At 50.1% G+C, this 25,233-nt stretch overlaps 1 protein-coding gene across 3 annotated transcripts in view; it reads left to right on the forward strand.

Annotated features, from left to right (window-relative positions):
* The first annotated feature begins 15,728 nt into the window (after nt 1-15,728).
* SCNN1B (sodium channel epithelial 1 subunit beta) overlaps nt 15,729-25,233 on the forward strand; it is a 37,565-nt gene continuing 28,060 nt past the window's right edge. The window contains exons 1-2 of one of the 3 annotated variants that reach the window (XM_081170862.1): nt 15,729-15,894; nt 20,500-20,796. In XM_081170862.1, the coding sequence (XP_081026988.1) occupies nt 20,754-20,796 (43 nt within the window). In that variant the 5' untranslated portion in view covers nt 15,729-15,894; nt 20,500-20,753. Of the gene's footprint in view, nt 15,895-18,153; nt 18,220-20,499; nt 20,797-25,233 lie in introns of those variants that run through there. The other 2 variants (XM_081170864.1, XM_081170863.1) reach the window with 2 other exon arrangements.

Here is a 25,233-nt window from a genome sequence, read left to right on the forward strand (position 1 = left end):
CTGGAGGAGAGGGCTGAGTCTTTTAGACTCCAGACTTCTCTTTAGAAGAAGGGTTGAGGGAGCTGGGAATGTTTAGCCTGGAGAAGGGAAGACTGAGAGGTGATATGAGAGTCATCTTCAAATATGTTAAGGGCTGTCATATAGAAGATGGAGCAAGCTTATTTTTGCTGCTCTAGAGGGTAGGACCCAAACCAATGAATTCAAATGGCAAGAAAGGAGATTTTGACTAAACATCTGGAGGTAAGAGCCATTGGACAGTGGAGTGCACAAACTTGGAAAGTGGTGGGCTCTCCTTCATTGAATGTTTTTAATAGAGGTTAGGTGGTCGTCTCTCGAGGATTCTTTAGCTGTGATACCTGCCTTACAGAGGGTTGGACTAGATGTATGTTGGGGTACCCAAGTCTACAGTCCTGTGATTCTTCACGGGAATAAGCCAGCCCTGCTGCTGCACTGCAGAGTGGGGCCCCTGGACCTCTGACCCAAAGCCCTGCCCTGATAGCACATTTGATACAGAGGTTTCTGGTGGCTGTCAGAGCCAGACCCAGAGGAAGCCACTCTGTTTTCTTCCTGGTGAGGGAAGCTAGAGAAGGTGCTGAGCAAGTTCTACCAGCTGCTGCTGTCAAGGGTGATTTCCTGATAACTTGGTGCTCTCCTCCGCCCTGGCAATTGCATTAACTGGGTCAAACCACCACCGCCACTTGGCCTCCTGCTGATGGTGATGGGTGTGTCTTCCCAGGGCTGACAGGGATCATCATCCTCACTGCGTCATCACCTTCCTGATGACACTGAGGGCCAGGGAGATGATGTCAAGTGGCTCATCTTTGAAGTTGGGCCATCTTGGAGGCATCAACTGGGGGCAGAAGTCACAAGTTTCTCTCTCTCTCTCTCTCTCTCTCTCTCTCTCTCTCTCTCTCTGTGTGTGTGTGTGTGTGTGTAATTGAAATGGGATGTGGGACTTCCCCCAGTTTCATGCAAGGTAGGGCTCTAAGTACACCTGCCCTGTTTGACCAGGAGCCATCAAAAGCAACTGGGAAAAGGGAAGTGATGCTGGGTGAGTAAAAAAAAACGATAGAGAAAAGGGGGCATGGTTTCAGTGAAGCCAAGGAAGGAGCTGTAATAAGACCATAAATAAGAGATTCGTAGAATTACAGTGGTACCTTGGGTTAAGAACTTAATTTGTTCTGGAGGTCCGTTCTTAACCTGTAGCACCACTTTAGCTAATGAGGTCTCCTGCTGCTGTCGTGCCGCCAGAGCACAATTTCTGTTCTCATCCTGAAGCAAAGTTCTTAACCCGAGGTACTATTTCTGGGTTAGCAGAGTGTAACCTGAAGCGTCTATAACCTGAAGCGTCTGTAACCCGCGGTACCACTGTATAGAGCTGATGTACTGTATGATTTCTTGCCTTCATGTGTGTGTAACCTTGCTACGTGAAGAAGCATCTATACACCCTGTCTCTTTTCATTTCATGTACTAAACCAACCTTTCTTCATTCCTTTGGTGTGTGAGAAAGTGGCTAGAGAAGAGTTTTCCTATCTCTCTCCTAACACTAGAACTGGGGGCAACCAAGGAAGCAGAAAGCTGGACGATTCAGGACAGAGGAAAGGAAGTCCTTCTTCACACAGCATGGCATTAAACTATGGAACTCCCTGCTGCAGGAGGCAGTGATGGCCACCAACTTAGATGGCTTTGAAAGAGGATTGGACAGATTCATGGAGGAGAGGGCTAATGGGGGCTAGTAGCCAGGATGGCTATGCTCTGCCTCCACAGTCAGAAGAAGCAGTGTTTCTAAATACCAGTTGCTGGAAACCACAGGAAGGGAGACTTTTCCTCAGATCCTGCTTGTGGGTTTCCCGTCTGGTTGACCACTGTGAGAACAGGATGCTGGACTAGATGGGTCACTGGCCTGATCCAGCAGGCTCTTATGTTCTTATGTGAGCTTATTAATTGGGGATAAGGTTATGGGCAAACAGGTGTTCATAACAGATGCATGCATCCATGAAAAGGATGACAGTCCTCTCTGAGCTGTACTAGCACCTCGTAATAGAAGTCTGTATTTCAAAAAGGCTTGGAACTCAAGGCTCTCAGAATCATCTCCTTCCTTTCCTTTCTTCATTATCATCCTGCAGCAGGGCTTGGGTGCCCCCAACTAATCGCAGCATTGAGGGGGACAGCATTGGGGGGAACATTTCAGCTGGTGTGTGAAGGGTGAACCCCCCCGTTCCAGTGCAATCACCAAAAATCCACGCTACGGTTTCATATCCAATACACAGACAAGAACTGGGATAAAGGTCAGGTGGAATGCTGGATAAGTGACGTCTTCTGGATGAGCCACAAGCCCTACAAAGGAAGACTGAAGGCATTAGGTACGTTTAGTCTGGAGAAGAGGTGATTAAGATGTGAGATAACAACTCATATTGTTCTCTGCATACTGTAAAATTGTATGAATCCTTATATTATCTACCTACTACATTAACAATCAATAGATTTCTGTATATTTATTCAAAACCTGCCAAGGAGTCCATTTTGTTGTCTTTTTAAGTAATATGTGAAAAGTTCCCATTCTTCTTTAAAGTCACAGTTGTCCTTATCTCTCAGTTCGTATGTCAATCTAGCCATTTCTGCATAGTTCATCAATTTCTCTTGCCATTGTTCTTGTCACACAGATGACAGGCCAAATTTATTCTCTCTTGCACCAGACAGAAGGGTCCAAACCAATGGGTTCAATGTACAAGAAGTGGTACTGCATAAACATTAGGAAGGACTTCCAGACAGCGTGAGTTGCTTGAGTCTTCCTCGGGAGGTGGTGGAATCTCCCTTCCTTGGAAGTTTTGACACAGAGGCTGGGTGGCCCGCCTACTAGGAATGTTGTAGCCATGGATTTCCTGCATCAGCAGGGGGGCGCACCTGATGACCTCTGAGTTTCCTTCCAGCTCTATGATCCTATGACACTTGTGAAAGGCAGGGCTGATCTCAGAGCAGAACCTCACAGGGTGACTTAGTTCTCCTGAATGCACCCACCTCCTTCTGGGGTCTGTAATAACAGTTCAGGATCCGCAGTCAATCAACCCCTACAAACACCACTAATTTTGCTGGGATGTAGAAAGGATGAGGGGCGTGCAGCTTCTGTATGAGACTGCAAAGGGTCACGCGAGGACAGAAACTCTTCCACACCCTCAAGAAGGTTGGGCAATCTGATTAAATAATTGTTTTATAACAGAAGAAGCTCTGTTCACAAGGGAGTAATAGTCAGCTAGTAAGCGTCCTGGGTGAGAGATGTGACAAGACATTTGTCCCATCAGATGTAAGGGGTTCAGCAGAGCCAGTCTGGCCATTAGGCAAAGTAAGGACGCTGCGACAGGTGTCAGAAGTCCCTCAGGCAGCACGTTGGCAGGTGCCACACCTTCCCCACCACTTCTGCCATTGGCGGAGAACTGCTGCCACCATCAGCGCCAATTTGGGACAGGATCATGTCTATTTTGGGTGAGATCTCGCCCCAAAGAGGCACAATCTTGCCCCCAAATTGACACAGATGGCAGTGCCACTTCACCAGTGGGAAATGTGGCATAGCAAAGGGGCACTTTTTGTCTGGGTGCTCTTGCTTTGTAAATATAAAACTCATCGGTGGTCCATCAGATGGGGTCCAGTAACCATTTTAAGACTAAGCACCGCACAAGACTGAAGCCAGCAAATCATGGGTCAGAAAACCAGAACTTCTTTCATTCACTGCATTCATCTCCCACCTTTTCCTCCAAGGAGCTCAAGGCAGTGTAGATGGTTCTCCTCCCCCTTTATCACACCAACCCACCAGGGAGCAGCTCAAGTTAACCCGGGAGCTTCATGACTGGGTGGAGATTCGAACCCTGGTCTCCCAGATTATAGCTCAACACACTAGCCATTACACCACACTGGCTGAAGAGCAGAAGGGGATCCCAGAAGCCGGGACAGTTGCTGCCTCCTTCCTCTACTGCAGGAGACCATCCTGACCCTCCATCTCCTTTGCTGGGGTGGTGTGTGTGTGTGTGTGTGTGTGACAATGATCCTGCTGGAAGGTTGTGAACTGGAGGGTGGGGGGAGACACGTCCCTAGTCGATGTTCTGGGCTTGCTCGGTGTTCTGTTCCTTTAGTAATTGCAGAGGGCGGAATAGTACAAAATACCTGAGCCTGACCTGCTTCTGATCTCCACGCAGGGAAAGACAAAACATGCCTGGAGCCAGGACCGAGCAGTTCTTCTCCTGTCAGAAGCAAGAAGCCCCATCAATCCTCCAGGGACACAGGTGGCGTCCTCTCACCTGAGGCAGGAGAGGGCATCACACGTGCTGAGGAGCTGGAGGGATGCCACATCTACACACAAACTCTCTCTCTCTCTCCCTTCTTCTTCTTCACCACCCTGTGCAGGGAATTCCTTCTCACCCAGCATAGAAGACTCTCCACTTTCAAAGGATGAAGGATGGTCTACTGTACACTTCCCTCTAGCAACTCCTGCAGCCAAGCTGGTGCCAAGCGTATTGCTCTGCTTCCTTTGGACCACATCAGTGAGGCTGGTGTGTGGGTGTGGGTAGGTGTCTTGTCTTCTGGGCAGCCCTCCCTACACGCTGCCCAGGCTTGCACCCCAGGGAGGTCATTTCAGTGCTGCCAACACAGTACTTTGACTTCACCCCTGGAGGTGTACTCCATTGTCTCTTGAGACAAGAAAATTCCGACAAAGGATAGTCATCTGTCAGGGATGCTTCAGCTCTTATTCTTGCTCTGTAAGGGGTTGGGCCATGGGCGTAGCCAAGGGAGGGCAGGGGGGAAGATGTGATACCCCTCCAATCAATATAAATAATTAAAAATCAATACAAATTTGAGGTTCGGCCCCCTTTAACAAAAGCCTGCTCCTCCCCCCCCCAAAAAAACCCTGGCTACACCCATGGGTTAGACTAGATGAGCCTCAGGAATCCCTTGCAACTCTGCAATTCTATGATGCCCTGCTTGGACTGCAAACACAGCTGTGGAGTGGGTTGTTTGTCCCCAAACAATTGTGTTCATTGAAGCCCTTAAACTTGTGTTATGGAAACATCCCCTTATCGTTCTTTGTCTTCAAGAAAGCATTTGTTTATCAAATTGACTGATAGCGGTTTTTAAAAGGCCTTTCACCAGCTGAGTTTTTCTCCAGCGGATAACTGTGTTTTGATTCGCATATTGCTTTAGGAGATGCACATTTCGCAAGTTTGCCTTTAAATGCAAATGAAATTGAATTTCTTCCTCCTCCCTACTTCCCAGTTGCATCCCTTGAAAGTCCTGCTCTATCTGCGGGCTCTTGGTCAATGCAGCAAAGGAAAAACACAAAGACCCTGGAGCAAGAAAATGCTTTACTGAGAGCCAGCAAGTACCTTTATAGCACGAACTTATGCCCATTTTACTTTGGTTTCACAGGCATTGAAGAATTCAGTGAATTGGTTTGCTGATAAGGAGATCACTCTCCCATCCTGGGGCAAAAGGCTGAAAATGCATGGTGTTCATTTCAAAGAGCTGCAGTCTGTGGGGCAGGACCAGCAAGCCTCTCAGAACTTCCACCTCACCCACAGGATTCCTTGGGAAAAGGAAGCTATGACTGTTAAAAGTGACAAGGAAATAACTGAATTTGGTCCTTTTCGTGGGAGTTACAGGTTTAGAACAAAACTGAGAAAAATTAGCTGATCCCTCATTATCACAACAGGTCTTTTTAAAATCCAAACAAACAAACAAACTGGGGCTACTATTGTCTCACACTGGAACCCCCAATAGCAGTGCAATGTTAAACAAGCAAATAATCTGTGGGTCTGGGGAGAAAGAAAAGGCATCCTCTTCATTGCATATTTGCTGTGATTTGTACTCAGGGTGGTCAGACACTTTCAATACTACTTGCAGCTGCAAAAGTTTTGAGGTGGTCATACTGCTTCATTTGCAGTTGCTACAGAGCCCATAACTTCCTCCCCACCCCGCATAAGATTTTATTAAAGCTTTTTCGTATTACAATAGGATAAAAGAAACTCATCTAGATAACAAGGAAAACAGAGAAAGAAAGAGAAAAGAAAATGCAGAGTCCTCTGTCAAAGGTAGATCTTAATCCTTGTCTCACACAGAAAGGGGTCGGATTTAGGTTTGAGGAGGCCCTAAGCCAGTGTTTCCCAACCTTTTTTGGGCAAAGGCACACTTGTTTGAAGAAAAAAATCTCGAGGCACACCACCATTACAGCCCCGTGACGTCAGCGCGCAGCGTCATGCCGGGAGGGACGCACGAAAGTGTAAGTTTCAATTTTTTTCCCTCCCCCTTGCCGGGGAACCTCCAAGCTTTGGGGGTGGGGGGGGAGGAGGCAGCAAAGCGAGGCAGGAAGGAGAGCGCGGCTTGGCTGGGTGAGCTTTGGCAGGGGCAGGGAATGAGAGCCGCGAGGCGGGCGCTGCGGACGGAGACGCTGCCCACCGAGCTCGCAGGCAGCCAGGCAGGCAGACGGCGAGAGCCCCGCGCTGGGCGGCCTCTCCTCGCCGCCGCCGCCCCGCCTCTCGCCGCCCGACTCGCCCGCCTCCCTCCAGGCAACATCTCGCGGCACACTAGTGTGCCGCGGAACAGTGGTTGGGAAACACTGCCCTAAGCTACTGAAGGTAATGGGGCCCTTTATATGCTCAGCTGTCCTTTGTCAACAGCAAATTGTCGCTGTTTTTTGTGTTGAATATATACTATATGGTAATTTATGGACCTAATAGGTATCTAAAGCCATTTGCACATAACACAAAACACTGTTGCTGTATGTAGGTTTTATTTTATTTGGTTTTTTAACTTATATTTTGGAAATGTACACCCAGGGTTTTTTCCTTTAATTGTTTTTTTGGGGGCCCCAAGAGAGTGAGGCCCTAAGCTATAGCTTGTTTAGCTTATACGTAAATCCAGCTCTGGGGTGGACGCTCCCAGCTCTCACCTGGGAGCTTTCCTTTCTTCTCCCAGCCTCCCACCCTGAGAGATCTTCCCTTCCCTGTCCATATCCCAAAACGACTTGATGAAATCCCATACCTGTTCATACCACAAATGTTCAGGACCCCCAATTGGTTGCACTATGGCCCCTCTGGACAGCTGTAAAGCATCACTGAGACTTCCTCCAAAAGTGGTGGACTTTCCTTCATCGGAAACTTTTAAAGAGAGGTTGGGTGGTCACCTGCCAGGGATTCTTTAGTTGTGCTTCCTGTTCTGTAGGGGGGTTGGACTAGATGACCCTTGAGGGTACCTTCCAATTCTATGACTCCATAATAAAGCAGGACAAATCCACCGCTCATGCCTTGATATTGTGTCAGTAACATGTTGCAGAATTCACCCACGATAAAACACCAGTCTGGTCGGGGGTGGGTAGTGGGGCAGGAAGCATGGCCCAAGGAAGGGTGTTTGGAGCTGACACCCGGAACAAAGGAAGAAGAACCATGCGGTTTAGGAAGAGACGCCGCAACAGCAATAATTGCTTGAAAAGCAAAAACACCATCTTGGGCAGCCTTTCCCTCTGCAGGTCAAAACTTGCTGATCCTGAGGCACCAGGAGATCTCAGAAAGGGAGGAGTTGCATTTCAGGGAAGGCCCAGGTGGAGACGCCTGCAGAAGGGATGCAGTTTTGCTGTGATGCATCCAGGGCTGCTGAGGTGGCTGCTGCAGAAACGGAGCAGCTCGGAGGAACTGGGAATGCGGGCTGGAAGAGGACAAACAGGTGACTCAGGAGAGTCGCTCCCTGAAGTTGCTCATCCGTTCAGACCTGGGAGCACCCAGCTTGACAGGGACGTGGAGCTGCACCCCACCAGTGCCTGAAACGCAGGGGCCACAGGGAACCCCCACCCCTCTGTAAGACACTCTGAGGTGTGAGGCTCACCAACCAGGATTTGCTGGCTTCTTCTCTGAAACAGAGGGCCAGTTTTGTAGCCAAACTTCAGTTTCTGACTTTGCTCCATTTCTGTGATTTTCTGCAGCTGGAACAAACCCAGCAGGTCACTCCTGGAATAACAGACCAAGGGGGAATCATAGGATTGTCAGGTTGGAAGGGATCCCAAGGATCATCTACTCCAAACCCCTGAAATGCAGGAAGACAGACACTGGCTGTGGCACTAGGAAATGTTCCATCTTTTCCCTCCTCAAGGATGAACCGGATTTCAGAAGCGAAGAATGAAACAATAAACACTTGAATGTTCATATACCTGGTTTTTCTTTAAGACAGACAACGTGCCTGAATCATGGTGGCAGGATTGACAGGTGCTCCAGTCTTCATGTCACTGCTTTGTATGTCTGTCATTTCAATTTGTTCATTTGTTATTGCAAACCTTCATCCAAGGAGCTCGGGGTGATGTGTGTGGTCCTCTCCGCCTCCCTTCTATCTTCACAAAATCACTGTGTGTTTGGCAAGACTGAGAGAGACAGAGAGACTGAAGTCACTCAGCAAACTTCAGGGCTGAGTTTGAACCTGGTCTCCCTGGTCCTACTCTAAGCAGTACACCACATTGCCTCCTCAGTTGGGAAGAATCTGGGCTCACCCCAAGGCTGGGGGTCCAAGCGTGAGGAGCCTTCTCTCTGATGCTTTCCTCATGTGAAGTGTGACTGGAGTATGAGAGTTGATAAATGAAAGTCACATCCACACCATACATTTAAAGCGTGTTTATACCACTTTAAAAACCATGCTTTCCCCCAGTCCTGGAAACTGTATCTATCCAAAAGCTACAATTCCCAGCACCCTTGACAAACTGCAGTTCCCAAGGTTCTTTAGTAAAAAGCCATATGCTTTAAATGTGTGTTAAATGGTTTGGAAGTCACCAAAGACTCAAATTTTTTTCATAGCTCTGGGCAGGTAGTTTACTTTCACGGGCATGAGGCAAAAGCCTGGTGGGTGAATACCGGTATTTAGATTTTATGCTTTATGGAGAGCTTTTGTATACCCTTCAGTTGAAAGCTGCTCTCAAATTTGCAAAGATAATACAGGCAAGAGAGAGAAGGAGTGGTTCAAGTTGGAATGGCAGAGAGAAACTGGGCAGGGGTGAGCTGGAGAGGCTGCCCAAAAATTGTTCCCTGGAGTATTTTCTATGTTTTCCTCTTTGCTTCTGCTTGGGCTCTGCTTGTTATATGAGAAACAGCGGGGGGGGGGGCTCTCTCATCTGAAGGAAACAAAACCCCAAAAGAAAGGGCCATGCAGCTTCACGACAGAGAATCTGCTTTGTACGTAGAAGCTCGCAAGGTTCAATCCTCAGCAGCATCTTCAGGGGAAGGTCTCCTCTCTGAAAAACCCCGGAGAGCCATTGCTGCCAGTCAGTGCCGACAATACTGAGCTTGAGTGATGGACTCAGTCTATGTTCCCTCTAGTCATTTCCCTAGAATGTCTCAGTCAGGGAAGCACATGACTCTCCCTGACCTCAGCCTCCCTCACCATTTCCTAAGAGTGGAACTGTCCTCCTCTCTCTGCTTTGCTGTCCTTCCATGGGGCAGGATTGCAAAAGGGCCAGAAAAGGGACAACCTGGGTCATCAAGGGGATGATGCAGCAACACGCCTCTGAAGAAAGGTTGTTTTCAACATTTGGGACTTTTTAGCTTAGGAAGAAAGGCAAGTAAGAGATGACGTGATAGAGGCGTATAAAATTAAGGTGTGGAGAAAGCGAATAACATTTTTTCCTCCCTCTTTCCTAAAGCCATTTCCGACTATGGGAGGAGAGGGGGTTGCGGTCTAGCCCCTCCTCCCCAAGCGCGGGGGCTAACCTTTGCCCCCGCGAGAGTTGGGGGAATCCCTGGGTGTGCTCGCGACCCCGTCCGCCTATCGGCGGGCCGGGGGGGGCGTGGCTTAAGGTATTTTAAGCCGGGCACGCCCAGGGGTCGCCCTCTTCACTCCCGGCCAGCTGAGAGGTTTTAAGATTCACAAAGTTCTTCGTGAAATTTGTTGGTCAAAGCACGAAGCGCGTTTATTCTCAGCAGCGTTTTCCATAGCTTTCTTCGGCGCCCTACGTGTAGGCGAGGTAATATGTGAAGGGGATGCCGCCCAGTCTCAGAGGGGAATTTTGATGAGCGACCTGACCCTTTCTAGAACCGATCTCATAGTGCGGGTGCGGAGCTCAAAGACAGATCAGCAGGGCAAGGGGGCCCTGCTCCGGCTGCCGGCAGCTCTCGGGAAGGGCCCTTGTCCGGTTCGGGACACGAGGCGTTTTCTTTACCTAAGGCCTAGCGGACCCGGTCCGCTTCTGATACATGCGGACGGATCCCGCCTTACTAGACACCAGTTCACTAGGGTTATGCGGTCGGCATTGTCGGCTTGTGGTTTCCCGGCATCAGAATTTGCTGCTCACTCCTTCCGTATTGGCGCAGCCACCACTGCAGTACATATGGGGCTCCCCACGGAGAGGATTAAAGACTTGGGGAGGTGGAAATCTAACGCGTACAAGGCCTATGTGAGAAGCAATTTGTGACTGCGTGTTACACCCCTGACCTCCGCCCACTTTTCTATTTGCCTTTCAGAACCCACGAGATTGCGCATTTGGCTGGTGGGCCACAGCATCGTGCACTGGGCCAAGTTTCATGCCTTGAGAAGCGGTCTGGGCGGCAACCTGAGTTTACATCCCAGGGTGGAGCTGGTTTGGATAGCGCGTAGAGGGATGCGCTGGAGTGAATTCAAACCAGCCGTGATGGCCAGGGCTGCGGCCGAGGGTCCGCCTGACGCCCTAGTGATTCAATTGGGGGAAAACGATCTCGCTTATCGCAAGGCGATCGATCTGAGGTGGCACATTTTTGATGATCTGACCGAGTTGGTAATTGCATACCCACATATCACAATAATTTGGTCCTCGTTGCTTGAGAGGAGGACATGGAGAGATTGCGTGAGCCCAGTAGGAGTCAACAAGGCGAGAAAGGTTTTAGAACGAGCAGTGGAACGTAGAGTGGCAGCTCTGGGCGGGTTCGTCATCAGACACCCGGGCATCCAGTTCAGCAACGAGGCCCTCTACAGAAGGGATGGCGTGCATCTGTCAGATGCAGGGAACGACATGTGGTTGGGTGATATCATAGCGGGGATTAGGTCCTGGGTTCAGGGGTTTCCATAGCAGGGCGTAGGAGTTGGTTACAGGTTTGAAGGTATTGGCGGCGAGCTTTGCTCGAGTGGCGGTTAGGCATTGGCTGGGGTTCAATTGTTATGCAAATGGATGGGGGGGGAAGGAACGCCATCACCTTCCCCCAGAGAATGGGGTAGTCCGGTACAGGACTCCGAGGGGCGTTGTCTTGTCCGAAACCTACCTAGGTAAGGGCCCCCGGCACGCCCCAAGCGGTGACACCCGTGGGACCCTAGTTGGCGTACTCCAACGGGGGCCTCCCACGGTTAGTGTTAACCCTTCCCGGACATCATGCCGGGTAGCGGATAGGAGCCAATGCCTAGGGCCAATACCTTCAATTCTCTAATCAATAAAGTTGTGGCCATTTCATGCCCATTAAACTTAAACATCGTGTCCTGTGTCTTTCTTTCTGGGGGAGGGGTTTTTGACACGCAAAGCCATTTCCGACTATGGGAGGAGAGGGGGTTGCGGTCTAGCCCCTCCTCCCCAAGCGCGGGGGCTAACCTTTGCCCCCGCGAGAGTTGGGGGAATCCCTGGGCGTGCTCGCGACCCCGTCCGCCTATCGGCGGGCCGGGGGGGCGTGGCTTAAGGTATTTTAAGCCGGGCACGCCCAGGGGTCGCCCTCTTCACTCCCGGCCAGCTGAGAGGTTTTCCCATCCCACCCACCCTTAGACGTTTAGGTAGCCGTAGGTAGTCATGACCTTGCTATGGACTTCGGTTGGTCGCCGCAAGGGGCCTGGTAGGAATTTTTCCAAGTTGGCGATCTTCCGCCATTTGGTTTTTTCGCCTACCTCGTAGCAAACCGTCACAACTTTCTCTGTATTGGCGGTTAGGCATTGGCTGGGGTTCAATTGTTATGCAAATGGATGGGGGGGGAAGGAACGCCATCACCTTCCCCCAGAGAATGGGGTAGTCCGGTACAGGACTCCGAGGGGCGTTGTCTTGTCCGAAACCTACCTAGGTAAGGGCCCCCGGCACGCCCCAAGCGGTGACACCCGTGGGACCCTAGTTGGCGTACTCCAACGGGGGCCTCCCACGGTTAGTGTTAACCCTTCCCGGACATCATGCCGGGTAGCGGATAGGAGCCAATGCCTAGGGCCAATACCTTCAATTCTCTAATCAATAAAGTTGTGGCCATTTCATGCCCATTAAACTTAAACATCGTGTCCTGTGTCTTTCTTTCTGGGGGAGGGGTTTTTGACACGCAATACCAGAACTCATGGACATCCAATGTAGTTGAATGTTGGAGGGTTTGGGACAGATTAAAGGACTTCCTCAAAACAGTGCAGAGTTAAACTGTGGAACTCACTTCCCCAGGAGGCAGTGAGGGTCACCAACCTGAATGGCCTTAAAAGAAGATTATACAAATGCATGGAGGAGGAGGCTATCAGTGTCTCCTAGCCATGGTGAGTAGGTTCTCCCTCCACTGTTGGAGACAGGATGCCTCAACTGCTGGGAAGTACAAGTAGGGAGAGACCTGCTGTTGTGGGCTTCCCATTAGGGCATCTGGCTGGTCATGGAGAGAACAGGATGCTGGGCTAGATGGGCCCCCGTTGACCTGATCCAGCAGCCAGGCTCTTCTGATCTTGCTTCATAAAGCAACTTGCACCCATTTTAGTGGCAAGAGAAGAGAGATTTCTTCTTTTTCTTCTTCCAGTATGGATACCAGGAAAGATAGACGCCTAATTTTTGCACAGTTGGACATCCAGGTGACATCCAAAGTAGATCACTTCAGGAAATTAGCTGTGATTTCTGCATTGAAGGGGGTTGAATGAGATGACCCTCCAGGTCCCTTCCAACTACAGTGGTACCTCAGGTTACAGACGCTTCAGGTTACAGACTCCACTAACCTAGAAATAGTACCTCAGGTTAAGAATTTTGCTTCAGGATGAGAACAGAAATCACGCACTGGCAGCGCAGCAGCAGCGGGAGGCCCCATTAGCTAAAGTGGTACCTCAGGTTAAGAACAGTTTCAGGTTAAGAACGGACCTCCAGAACAAATTAAGTTATTAACCCGAGGTACCACTGTACAGGGAACGGCTGTTTTGTGCGCATTCAAAGCACACATGACCATGCACACATGGGCTGTTTTTGGACCTAGAAAAGGACATAATGGAGGGGGGCAGGGGCATAACAGGGCATAATGGGGACAGGGTGGGCTTATGAGCTTACCAATGCACACAGTGACCCAGAATGCAAACCCCGTGCAAATCACAGGTTGCCTGTATACAATTCTATGATCCTATGAAATGTTGAAGAGAGACATCTGTCGGTGTTCACTCCAGACATTGAAAGCACTTGACTTCCCCCAAAGAATCCTGGGAACTGTAGTTTGCTAAGTACTGGGAATTGTAGCTCTGTGGGGGAAAGCTACAGTTCCCATTATTCTTTTGAGGGTGGGCTGGGGAGGTGTGTTTTAAGGTGTAAGCAGCCACACAGGTGCTTGCCAGCAATTCATGTCTTGAAAGCAAAACCAGCCTGCCTGCTGCTCTGAGAGCCCTCTGGCTTCCCCAGCTGCCAAACTCATCATGAACCCTTTGTTTACACAACGTAGAGCTTCCTTCCCATGCCAAAAAACGGTCCCCTGGGCATTGTCTTATGTGAGCTTTGCTTGCTCGTCGATTGGCCTTTTAGAACGATGCATTCATTCTTCCAGAGTTCCACTGAGAAAAGTGCAATGGCCACAGCCCAGCACTGTAAGTCATACATTGCACATGAGGCCCCATGATGTGAGTTTCGGCAATTGCACAAGCGGTGGAACAAAACAAAGAGGCAGCGTTGGCGGGGGAAATGTCAGGCTCAGAGTCAACAAACTGTCCTGGAAGCTTTTGTGGAGGACAGCAGAGAAGTCTTTAGAATAATGATGCTGATAAGGGTCTGCATATTCCATGTTAGGAATGTTTGAAGTAACTGAGAAGAGGGCCTCTAGGCATGTGCAGAGTGCATTTCTCTTTCTAGGCTTCTCTCCCACCTTGCTTGAGATCAGGGCATTAAAAGGGGAGCACTTGGGCTACACAGACCAAGGGACATGTTGCATGGGGTTGGTCTAGATCAGTGGTGGCCAAATGTGGCCCTCCAGCTGTTTTGGGACTACAATTTCCATCATCCCTGGCCACTGGTCCTGTTAGCTAGGGATGATGGGAGTTGTAGTCCAAAAACAGCTGGAGGGCCAAATTTGGCCACCACTGGTAGATGATCCTTGGGGGTCCCTTCCAACTCTACAATTCTTTAAGATGGCACCTTCAAATGTTTCTAAGCATCCTCCTGCTTCTCCTCCTCCTCCTCCTCCTCCTCCTCCTCCTCCTCCTCCTCCAAGGAAGCCAGCACAGTCAATTCCAGCTGTGTGTCTGCCATCAGCAGGGCTGTAGTGAACTCTGCAAAGACACTTGCTATCTCTGGAGAGGAGAAGGCAAAGAGACCGGCCCTCATGAAGGAACAAAGAGGTTTGTGGCCAATGTGTTTGGTTTCTCTACAGAGAAGCATGGAGTTTATCTTGGAATGTGCCAGGTCAAAAGCAACAAACAGTGGAGAGGGAGGTGGCTCCCTGGTCAACTTTGTGCCCCGCTTGGTAGCCCTGCAGGGGCATTGTTGAGACAAGGACACCGGACATGGGTCTGATCAAGCCCATCCCCATCAACACCTTCCTGTGTTTAAATGGACAGTGTCCCGTGAATCAAGCCAACATCCGGTTCTCAACGTGACCTCCCAGGACCTAGATAGACTACTCCTGGATTTGGAGGTTCCATAAGAAAAATTCTGTGGCCAGATCAGGCCAGAGAGGCTGCATTCAGCCCAGAATCTTTTTCTCGCAGGGGCCAAAGGGATGTCCCAATGGGAAAAGACACCAAGCAGCAACTGAGCGCCACTGGAGGGGAGAAACCACAGGAGGCGAGAGGGCTCTTATGCTTGAATCCCACGGGCAACTACTACTGTGAGAACACAGTGGCGTAGCGTGGGTTGTCAGCACCCGGGGCAAGGCAAGTAATTTGCGCCCCCTAACCTGTGGATTTGCGCCCCCTAACCCGTGGATTTGCGCCCCCTAACCCGTGGATTTGCCCTAACCCCAGATGTTGCGCCCGGTGCGGCCGGCCCCCCCTGCACCCCCCACGCTACGCCACTGTGAGAACAGGATGCTGGACTAGATGGCCCGTTGACCTGATCCAGCACGCTCTTCTTACGCTCTCTCCCCACCTGCGATTCCCAGCTCAGCAACTAATTCAGAGGCATTTTGAGAATTCAGGACGGGATGGAGCTATGAGCTGGAGGAAAACTGTCCTGGGCTGGGTGGTTGCTCTGCAGCAGCCGAGTCAGGCAGGTCCCGATTCCCCTCCCTCTCTGCTCTGCCCCGCACTGAAAGGTCGCCAGAGGGGGTGGGCAGCGGGAGCAGCCTCGCAGCCCTGGTAGTCAGAAGCGCAGCGCCCCCTGTCGGAAAGGTTGGCGTAGAGACGGCTTCTGCGCATGTTCAGAGTGCTTTTTCTTCCCTAAGCCCGGCACGCCTTCCCTTCCCAGCCCGCCGACGGGGAGGAATCCAACTGGAGCCGCATCCTCCCGCCTGGGAAAAGCTTCGCCGGCCGCATTTCCGCCTGCCGGGCTGTTGTACTAACAAGACTGAGGAAGAGGTGGCGACCTGAGGGTGGGGGCGGGCGAGGATTTGGCAAGTGAAAGGGAGGGGGGGTGGGAAGGAACGGAGGGCGCTCCGGGCAACAGAAAGGGGCAGAGGCGACGGAGGAGGCGGGAGCTCCAGGCAGAGACGGAGCCTGAGACGGAGCCGTCGGGGAAGACGCAGGAAGGCGTCCGCGGGACCAGCCGCCAAGCAGGCGGAGAGGCAGGTGAGGGATGGGCAGGTCGCTCCTTCCAAGGACCCCTCCGAGCCGAGTGGGGGGGGGGAATCAAACTGTCCGGGGGCTCCGTCGAACCGGAGGGCTGCCTCTTCCGCCGGCTCCCCTAAGCGATCATCTCCGGGGGGGGGGGCGCCCCTGATCCCACCCAAGGGATCGAGAACAGGAGGAATCCCTAGCAGAGCGGGAGGGGTCACCTTCGATGAAGACAGAAGGGGTCCCCATGGTTCAAGTTCATACGACTCTTGCTTATTGAAGTCCGGAACGGTCCCTCTTCCAAGAGGTCTGAAAGCTACCTCTCTATATCCAACCCCCCCTCCCCTTTACTTGCGCTGATTATAGGATGGAAATCTGTCTCCTCCCCCCCCCCCCAAACCTTGGGAGAACCTTCCTAGGTTAAGAAAGGGGTTAACTTCATTCCCAGGGGGCGAGCAAGTGCCAGAACCCTTCACCCACCTGCTGCTGCTGCTGCTTCCCCCCTCGTCTTCTGAAGCTCTCCAGCCTTCAATTGGCAGGGAGTTCCAGTGGCAGAGCACTACAGGTGTAGACAAATCCATGGCGGTGAATGACGCTATCCGTGGCTACCAGCCGCGGTGTCTGTGCTGCGCTCAGGCTCTGTTTGTGGGCCTCCCAGAAGAGGGTGAGAACAAAATGCTGGGCTAGGTTACCCTACCCCATGTCCTTTGTCCTGATCCAGTGACCGTCGGGCTCCCCCAATGCTCTCTTGACCGTAATTTATTTTAACTGATTTAAATACTCTACAGTGGTACCTCGGATTACATACGCTTCAGGTTACAGACCCTTCAGGTTACAGACTCCACTAACCCAGAAATAGTGCTTCAGGTTAAGTAATTTGCTTCAGGATGAGAACAAAAATCGTGCTCCGGTGGCACAGCAGCAGCAGGAGGCCCCATTAGCTAAAGTGGTGCTTCAGGTTAAGAACAGTTTCAGGTTAAGAACGGACCTCCGGAATGAATTAAGTACTTAACCTGAGGTACCACTGTAATGGCATTTTTAGATTGTTGTAACTCCTCTGGAGACCTCCGTGTTGAAAAGGGGCGGGGGGGATAGTAATCTATTGGCCACACTGAGGCTGTTTTCTGGCTCAGGGTTAGCTAAACTGGGAGAATAATGACACACACAGACCCCAATTGGGAGCAGGGATGCACAGTTTTGCCTAAACCTGCTCCACTCCGCTCTACCAGGGCCAGATTTGGCTGCCCGCTGCCCCTCCCCAAGAATCAGAATTGTGCAAGACTGAAACCACCAGCTTTTCGACAAGTGCAGCTCATGTACATGGTGGAAAACGTGTGTTTGGCATGTGCACAATGTTCTGCTGTTATATGGGAAAGTGTGTAATGTGTGAAGTGACCCTGGGAAGGGGATAAGGGTTTGGAGCAGATCATGTTGGCTGTGGGGAGGAGGGGGCAGCGGCAGCACACAGGAAGGGATAGCTCAGTTGTTAGAGCATGAGACTCTTAATCTCAGGGTTGTGGGTTCAAAACCCATGTTAGGCAAAAAAGTTTCATGCATTGCAAGGGGTTGGACTAGATGACCCTTGTGGTCCCTTCCAAGTCTGCGAATCTATATGGGAGCAGCATTGGAGGCCAGAGTCACCAAAGTGCATTGCCCTTCCCTAGTTTCTGCTAAAGACCAAATCCTTTTTATTTATTTATTATTATTATTTTTGTATATATTTTTACTGAACAATTTAAACAAATAAATTATCAATCAATATACCGGTAACCATTTCCAAATCCTTAAAAAAAAAAAAATTCTCAGGAAAGGTTCCTTTGAAGATTAACCCTAACCCTTCCCCAACCCGGTGCCCTCTAGAAGTTTGAGGCTACAACTCTCACCAGCCTCTGTGCCCTGCAGCAATGCTGCCTGGGGCTGGTGGGAGGTGCCACCCAAAATATCCGGAAGGCATCAAGTTTGGGGAAGGGTGGTTTAAGCCAAGCTGATCGCCAGCAAAGGAAGCACTTCTTTGTGCACTGCATAGTTAATCTTTGGAACTCCCTCCCACAGGAGGCAGGGATGACCACCAACTTGGATGGGTTTAAAAGAGGATTAAGCAAGTTTATATCAAGGACTACTAGCCATGATAGCTACACTCTGCCCCCAAAGTTGGAGGCAGCCGTGCTTCTCAAAACCAGTTGCTGCAAACCACAGGAAGGTAGAGAGTGCTCTGGGGCTGAAGTCCTGTTTGTGGGTGTCTTATAATAGGCATCTGGTTGGCACTTTTAGAACAAGATATTGAACTAGATGAACCATTTGCCTGATCCAGAAGACTCTTCTAACGTTCTTATGAAGCAGGTATCAATCAATAATAATATTAAAAAACCCAGTTATTGCTAGAAATACTCAAATAACTCCTGCCACCTTTTGCTTGAATAAGTCCCTAAGCCAAGAGCTGGAGGCATCCTTAACCGGCCTATCAAAGATCTCTGCTTATTTAAATGGTGGTTATTCCAGTTTCCAAACGAGGAGTCAAAGTTCAAGAAGCTCAGTGAGTGATCTCAGGTGGTTCAAACTATTTGTTCTTCCCAACCTGAAGGCTTTGGGCTCTGAGCCACGGGCAGCCTGAATGATGGAGGGAGGACCTTGCGCTGTCTGGGTGCCAAGAGTCTTGGACTCCCAGAGTCCAGTTTCTGCCTGTTTTAAGTGAGCAACTTTGCTGTGCTCATAAATGTCCTTCTCTTCTGCCTTGTTGCTCAACTTCCCTGTCAAAGACCAGCTCTTGCAATCCCCAGTTTCTGCATGATAGAAACAGCATCCAAAGAGCAACACAGAGCTCTGTTTCCCCAAATGTGTCCTATTTGCCATGCTAGCCAGAAAACATCCTTGGTGTTCTGCCAGGTGAAGTGTGTCCTGCTGAGCTTGATGAGAGGCCAGGTTGTTGTGGGCGGCAGGTTTTTTCCCCAGCGTCAGGGATGCCAATCCAGTGCTCCCAGCTGACGCTCGCAAGCCACACCTTAGTTTCAACAGCTGAGTGAGCAGCACAGGTGGAACAGCTGCTGGAGGGAGGGCTTCAAAAACCCCAGGAGATGTTCACCTGTCTCCCACAGCCTTGTCCTGCATCAGACCATTGGGTCCTTCTAGCTCAGTACTGTCCACACCGACGGACAGCAGTGGTTCTCTAGGGTTTCAGGCAGGTGTCTCACCCAACCTTACCTGGGGACTAAACCTGGGACATTTTGCTTGCATTTCCCTTTAGTTCTCACTCACACCATCAGGCCTGCTGCTGCTGCTTTCGCCTTGGGCCCATCTAGCTTCCTTGCCTACCTGGAGCTTTTCCCGCAGTCTCCTGCTCCTCTGTTGCCCTACATTCCCATTTTACATTTCTACTGGGGGATCTTCATGGACCCTCTGCAGTGTCAAGAAGTCAGAGCAGCAAATACTAGCTCTGATGGCATCTGTGAGAGTAGTTCAGTCCGTAGAGCAAGAGACTCTTAATCTCATGCTTAATTTGCCCCACGTTGGGCAAAATATTCCTGCATTGCAAGGGGGTAGGACTATCAGGGGTCAGCAAACCTTTTCAGCAGGGGGCCAGTCCACTGTCCCTCAGATCTTGCGGGGGGCTGGACTATATTTTTTTGGGGGGGGGAATGAATGAATTCCTATGCCCCACAAATAACCCAGAGATGCATTTAAAATAAAAAGACACATTCTATTCATGTAAAAACACGCTGATTCCCAGACCATCTGCGGGTCGGATTTAGAAGGCGATTGGACCAGATCTGGCCCCAGGCCTTAGTCTGCCTACCCCCTGGACTAGATCAGTGGTGTCCAAACTTTTTTCAAAGATTTGATGAAGTGAAGGGCCATGAGGGCCGACCAAAGTTGTTAACCATTTTTTAGGGTTGAAGTTGTTGAGGTTTTTCAGGACTTTACCCCAGGAAATAAACAGCCATAGGGGCCAGATTAAACTGACCAGTGGGCCAGATTAAGCCCCCAAAACGGACTTTGAACATGCCTGGACTAGATGAAGCTTGTGGTCCCTTCCAACTCTACAGTTCTGTGATTCTATGTAGATTCAAGCATTTGTTTTCATCCCCCTGCCCCATGAGATGCTTCTTACCTGTATTGAGAAAGACTGCAGGGAGGATCCATTTACCCCCCCCCCCTACAATCGCAAAGCTTAACCCAAATTTTAAAATCTGTGTACATCCTTTCAAACTTCGAGATCTTCAGATGTTGAGAGGAGATTCTGAGGGATGAGTTTTAAACCTGCTGCACTTTCAAGGCAATTGTGCCTCCTGCCTCTGCATAGTGTAGGCTAAAAACACAGAACACTGCTAAACAATTTATTTTAAAGACATCTCTCTGCCTTAAAAGCCTGAGAAGAGTCTTGTGGCACCTTAAAGGCTAACAAATTAACAGTGGCAAGAGCTTTTGTGGAGTACATGCCACTGTATCAGGTGTATTAAATCATATATTGAGTTGCAGGTATATAGTCACATAGGTGGGGGGGTTTGGAGGGAAGGGGCATTGTCAAGAGTGAAGTCAGAAGGAAATGAATGCAGAAAGGGACAGGCGGTGATAATGACATTTTTAACAATGGTCATTTATAATCTGCCTCATTCCCTTTTGCAGGAGACAAAGGGGACACCCCCTTTTGCACACGTGTAACCCAAGGCTTGTTCTGCTCCCGAAAACAGCCATTGCTACCAACGCCTGATAAATTCTGCCGCCGGAAGGGGCTGTTGGTTGAAGCTCCCTTAGCTCTGCCTGGGACTTGAGTGGGTCTTGGAAGGCACTCGCCTCCCATTGGCGAATGGAGGACAGCGCCCTCTGCCCATTTCACTCCCCCTGTGGCATCTTTTGAGACAACGCCGTCCTAGATCGCTATGGATCCACCAGCAATTACTGGAGAAGACAGAAGCTCGCCAGGTAAGGCACAGGGAGGCTGCGCCTAGACAGATCAGCTGGGTGGGCATAGCTCAGTTTGCAGACAGGCTCGATGCAGTCGTATCCTGCATGGCGAAATTGGTGGTGGTGACAAACCAGGACAGGTCCTAAGATGACTCTCCCTGCTCCATTTCCCCTCTGGCAGTTATGCCTTCCAGGCTCCCTCCTCGCATGGAGTGATCCTGGATACAAGACTCTCAGCAGTGGCGTGTAGAAGCAAATTAGGAATATAGGAAGCTGCCATACTGTCAGACCATTGTTCTAGCTCAGCATTGTCCACACTGACTGGCAGCTGCACTCCAGAATTTCAGGCAGGAGTCACTCCCAACTCCACCAGGAGATGCTGTCAAGAATTGAACCTGGGACCTTCTACTTGCAAGGCAGATAACTCTGCCACTGAGCTATGTCCCCTTCCCAATTCTGAGGTGCGGGTGTGCTCCAGCACAGGTTCCCTTCTTCCAGCACAGGTTCCCTTCTAAGCCTACACAACAAAAAGGTGCTTTTGGCCTGGGCAGACACAGTGGCTTGAATGCCCAATTCTTTCATCCCTTCCACTTTGATTGACTTCCAGCCTGTGGAAGAGATCTGGTGGACCCAAAGGCTTGCTCAGTTATTCTGCAGCATTTCTGTTGGTTCTAAGAAAGCGGCTTTGGGATTTTCTTAAACTAGAAGGTGCGCTTGAACCCTTGGCCGTGCGTGCTGATGGAATTGATTCCCCCTGTGCCTGCTTAGCTTCCGTGAGTGGGGACCTCTCTCTGAGAACAGCTTCTGACTTAATTGGCATGCAGAGGATTGGCTGTGATCTGGGAGAAGATGTGGTTGTCCCTGCCATGGAATTAATGGTGAGGCTTTGGCTCCGCTCCACTCCACCGCTGGATCTTGCCAGATATCCTCCCCTTCCTTCTTGTCCGTTCGCCCCGCGGTCTCCTGGGGAGGGATGGAGGTGGGCCCTTTGCCACCTGAGGGCCTGCAAGAATGGGGCAGCTTCCTAGTCTGCCAGCCCCCCAAGCTCCTTGGCTGCTGATATCTGCCAAGGACTCAAAAAATGCCAGTCCCAGCTCTGCCAAAGGAGCAAATCAGGGCTGGGATGGTCTTACAGTAGTGCTGTAGACCCAGCTGAATGGGCTTCCTTCCAGCAGCGGAGCATATATCTATTCTGCCCAGGGTAGGTGCGCTCCCAAGGGAGACATGGTGTGGAGGGTGCCCTCCCAGGATAGTCACTTGGGTGTCTGGAGTGACGTGCATGCCCTGCAGCCAGAGGCGGAGTGAGCAGCACACGAGAGCGGAGCGCGCCACCCGTGGTGGACATTCAGCGCGCTGCCCGCCCGTAACTTCCAAGCCTCCCCCAAGCTGTCAAAACTAACTGGGAAGGAGGGAATGCTGCCGACAGAGTGGCACAGCTCCCCCACTAACCCCATGGCTCAGGGTAGGCTTGTCACCCCCCTCAGTGAGGGCACCCAGGGCGGTCTGCCCCCACAGCCCCCTCTTCCTATGCCCCTGCTTCCTCCTGCAATCATCTCTCTTTCCACATCAGGGAGATGGGTGAGGCGGAACGTGTCCTCCATAATTTTTCCACTTCTGGCTTTTGAAAATGTGTGGTGCCTCTATGCAAGTCTTCCTAAACTGGACAAGAGCCGTAGCCACACACACACACACACACACACACACACTGCTGTTTGCACAAAGAAAGAAGCCTAAAGATTCATCCTGCTGGGTCAGAGTTTGCCAAACACATGCAACGGCAGCTGATTTTGCAGGTGCTCCCCACAAAAGCAAAACTGCGGCCAATTGTAGCACAGATTCTGCATGCCCGGCAAATGTTTCCTTTGCCTGGTCACAGAGCATTGCTTCTGGCTTCTGCAACTGGCTCCCTGCCACTCAGCCAGCCTGCCAGGCTGGAGATTGCAAATGCCTCCCGATCGGACTCCGTGCGCCGTCTGCAGACACCCGTTCCGCTCCCTGGGCCTGCAGTGCCCATGACCAAGGTGGAGAGGCCTTTCTTCCCAGCCTCAGGGAGCAGCGGGTCTTAGCCTGGCTTGAGTTTGGTGCAGTCCCTGAGATGACAGCATGATTGGACGCTGCTGCCTTCTACTGAGCTGGACCTTTGGTCCATCTAGTTCAGTAGTCTCTACGCGGAGGGCTCATCCAGACTTCCTTTTGTGCTTCGTTTTTAGGTACGGGCCCATGTTTTAAAGCTCCATCTCCTAGCACTTTATTTATTTTTATTTATTTTTGGCCCTGTTGCTTTCCCTGTGAAAACCTGCTCTTTACAGCTGAAAATAAATCCACATAAATCCCAAATTGCTGTTCAGCGTTAAAGCCTGTTTTCGTGGGGGAAATGTCATGGCAAACCCCGCACCCCCCAAAATGCTCAGACATGGACTGGGAAAGTGTGGAGCAGTACCTAGAAATGAAGTGTGGATTTCATTTCACTTTTAATTTGTATCCCACCTTTCTATATGGCGGTACCTCAGTTCTCAAATGCCTTGGTACTCAAACAACTTGGAACCCAAACACTGCAAACCTGGAAATAAGTGTTCCCTTTGCGAACTTTTTTTCGGAAGCCGAACGTGCTCCATTTTGAGTGTTACGCTGAAGTCTGTCTGTTTTTGCTATTTATTTTGTGTCTTTGTTTTTGCGGCTTTTTTGTTTTGTTTTTGTGACTGTGTGGAACCCAGTTCAGCTACTGACTGATTGATTGATTGTGTGCCTGCAGTACATTGTTTATTGCTTTCATTTTATGGATCAATTCTCTCGATAGATAGTGAAATTCATGTTAAATTGCCGTTTTAGGGTTTGTTTTTAAAAGTCAGGAAAGGATTGATCCATTTTGCATCACTTTCTATGGGAAAGCGTGCCTTGGTTTTGGAACGCTTTGGTTTTGGAACGGACTTCTGGAACGGATTAAGTTTGAGAACCAAAGTACCACTTACTATAAACAAGGTGAAGAAACAACAAAATAGACAGCAAATATCACACACCTAATAACAATTGGACCCAATACAAAAAAGTCGCAGTAACTTTAAAATAAACAACATATATCCAATAAAGCAATATTCAGCAATCCATTGGAATTATTGGGTGAGCCCTGACAATGGCAGCTCTCCAGGGTTTCAGGCAGGGAGACTCTCTCTCCCAGCCCCACCTGGGGATAGAACCTGTGCCCTTCTGCATGCAAGGCAGCTGCTCTGCCACTGAGCTACGGCCCTCCCCCTTTGCCTTGTGCTTTTTCACAAGCCAGCTTGCATTTTCTGCACATGCCGCCGTCAGGTTTTGCAGTGTGTGCGTTCATGGTTGGGAAAATCAAAGGCACCCAGAAAGTGTGCTGGTGCTTTGCCAAAGGTAACGTGGGCTCCTGGCCACCTCTCGTTAGCTACACAGCATCCCCATTTGCCCTCTGGGGAGATGAGTGACTCATCCCGGAACAAACACCCGCGCCCAGAGCGCCTGGCATGGCAGCCTTTGCCTAGCAGAGTCTGAGTGTGTTTGCTTCAACCTGAGTTCATTCTTCTCTAATGGGGTTTGCATACAGAAGAAGAAGAAGATGGCCCCTGGGGGAGGGGAGGAATCTCCATCTGGCTCTATGAAAGAGCAGTTTGGGGCAGGGCAGCGAGAGATGAGGAGCTGCAGGAGACCAAGGCGGGATTCTACTCCTGTTTGTTTAGCAACAAAGATGGTCAGCATTATGGAAAAAAACAAGACCTCTGAGGAACAGGTGAAGAATTGGGTGTGTTTATCTGGGAGTTATCTGGCCTCTTCTGTGGTGATTCCCCATTTGTAGAGTTCTTTCCCCAAAGAGGTTCACCTGGTGCCTTCATTACATATCTTTAGGCGCCAGGCAAAAACATTCCTCATCTCCCAGGCATTTGACTGAGTAAACATGGCTTTTAAACTGGGAGAGGAGGTTCATTTTTGTTTGTTACTATGTATTTTTGTATTTTTATATTATAAACCACCCTGTGATCCTTGGATGAAGGCCGGGATAGATAGATAGATAGATAGATAGATAGATAGATAGATAGATAGATAGATAGATAGATATCTGAGAAGATGAACAGTCCCCACCTGGAATCTTATGTCCAGTTATGGGCACCATAGTTGTAGAAAGATATTGACAAGCTGGAAGGTGTTCAAAGAGAGACCAAGTTAATCAAGGTCTGGAAATCAACATTCGAAATTCACCAGGTATCAGGCACATTTTGTACCTGTGCTATCGGCCACTTGCAACCAAGTGAGGATGCCAGGATGGCACCTGACCTCTCCACAATCTGGAGGTGCATTCCTGGGGATCCGGGGATCTTGTCCCTTTTCACACACTAGCAACACATCCTGTAGAATTCTATCCATTATATTTTATCTGCACAATCGAAATGAATTTCAGGAGCCAAAAAAGTATTATTGAAAATATGACTTTCAAGC

This window comes from Podarcis bocagei (assembly GCF_964188305.1).
Source record: "Podarcis bocagei genome assembly, chromosome: 14".
Taxonomy (NCBI): Eukaryota; Metazoa; Chordata; class Lepidosauria; order Squamata; family Lacertidae; genus Podarcis; species Podarcis bocagei.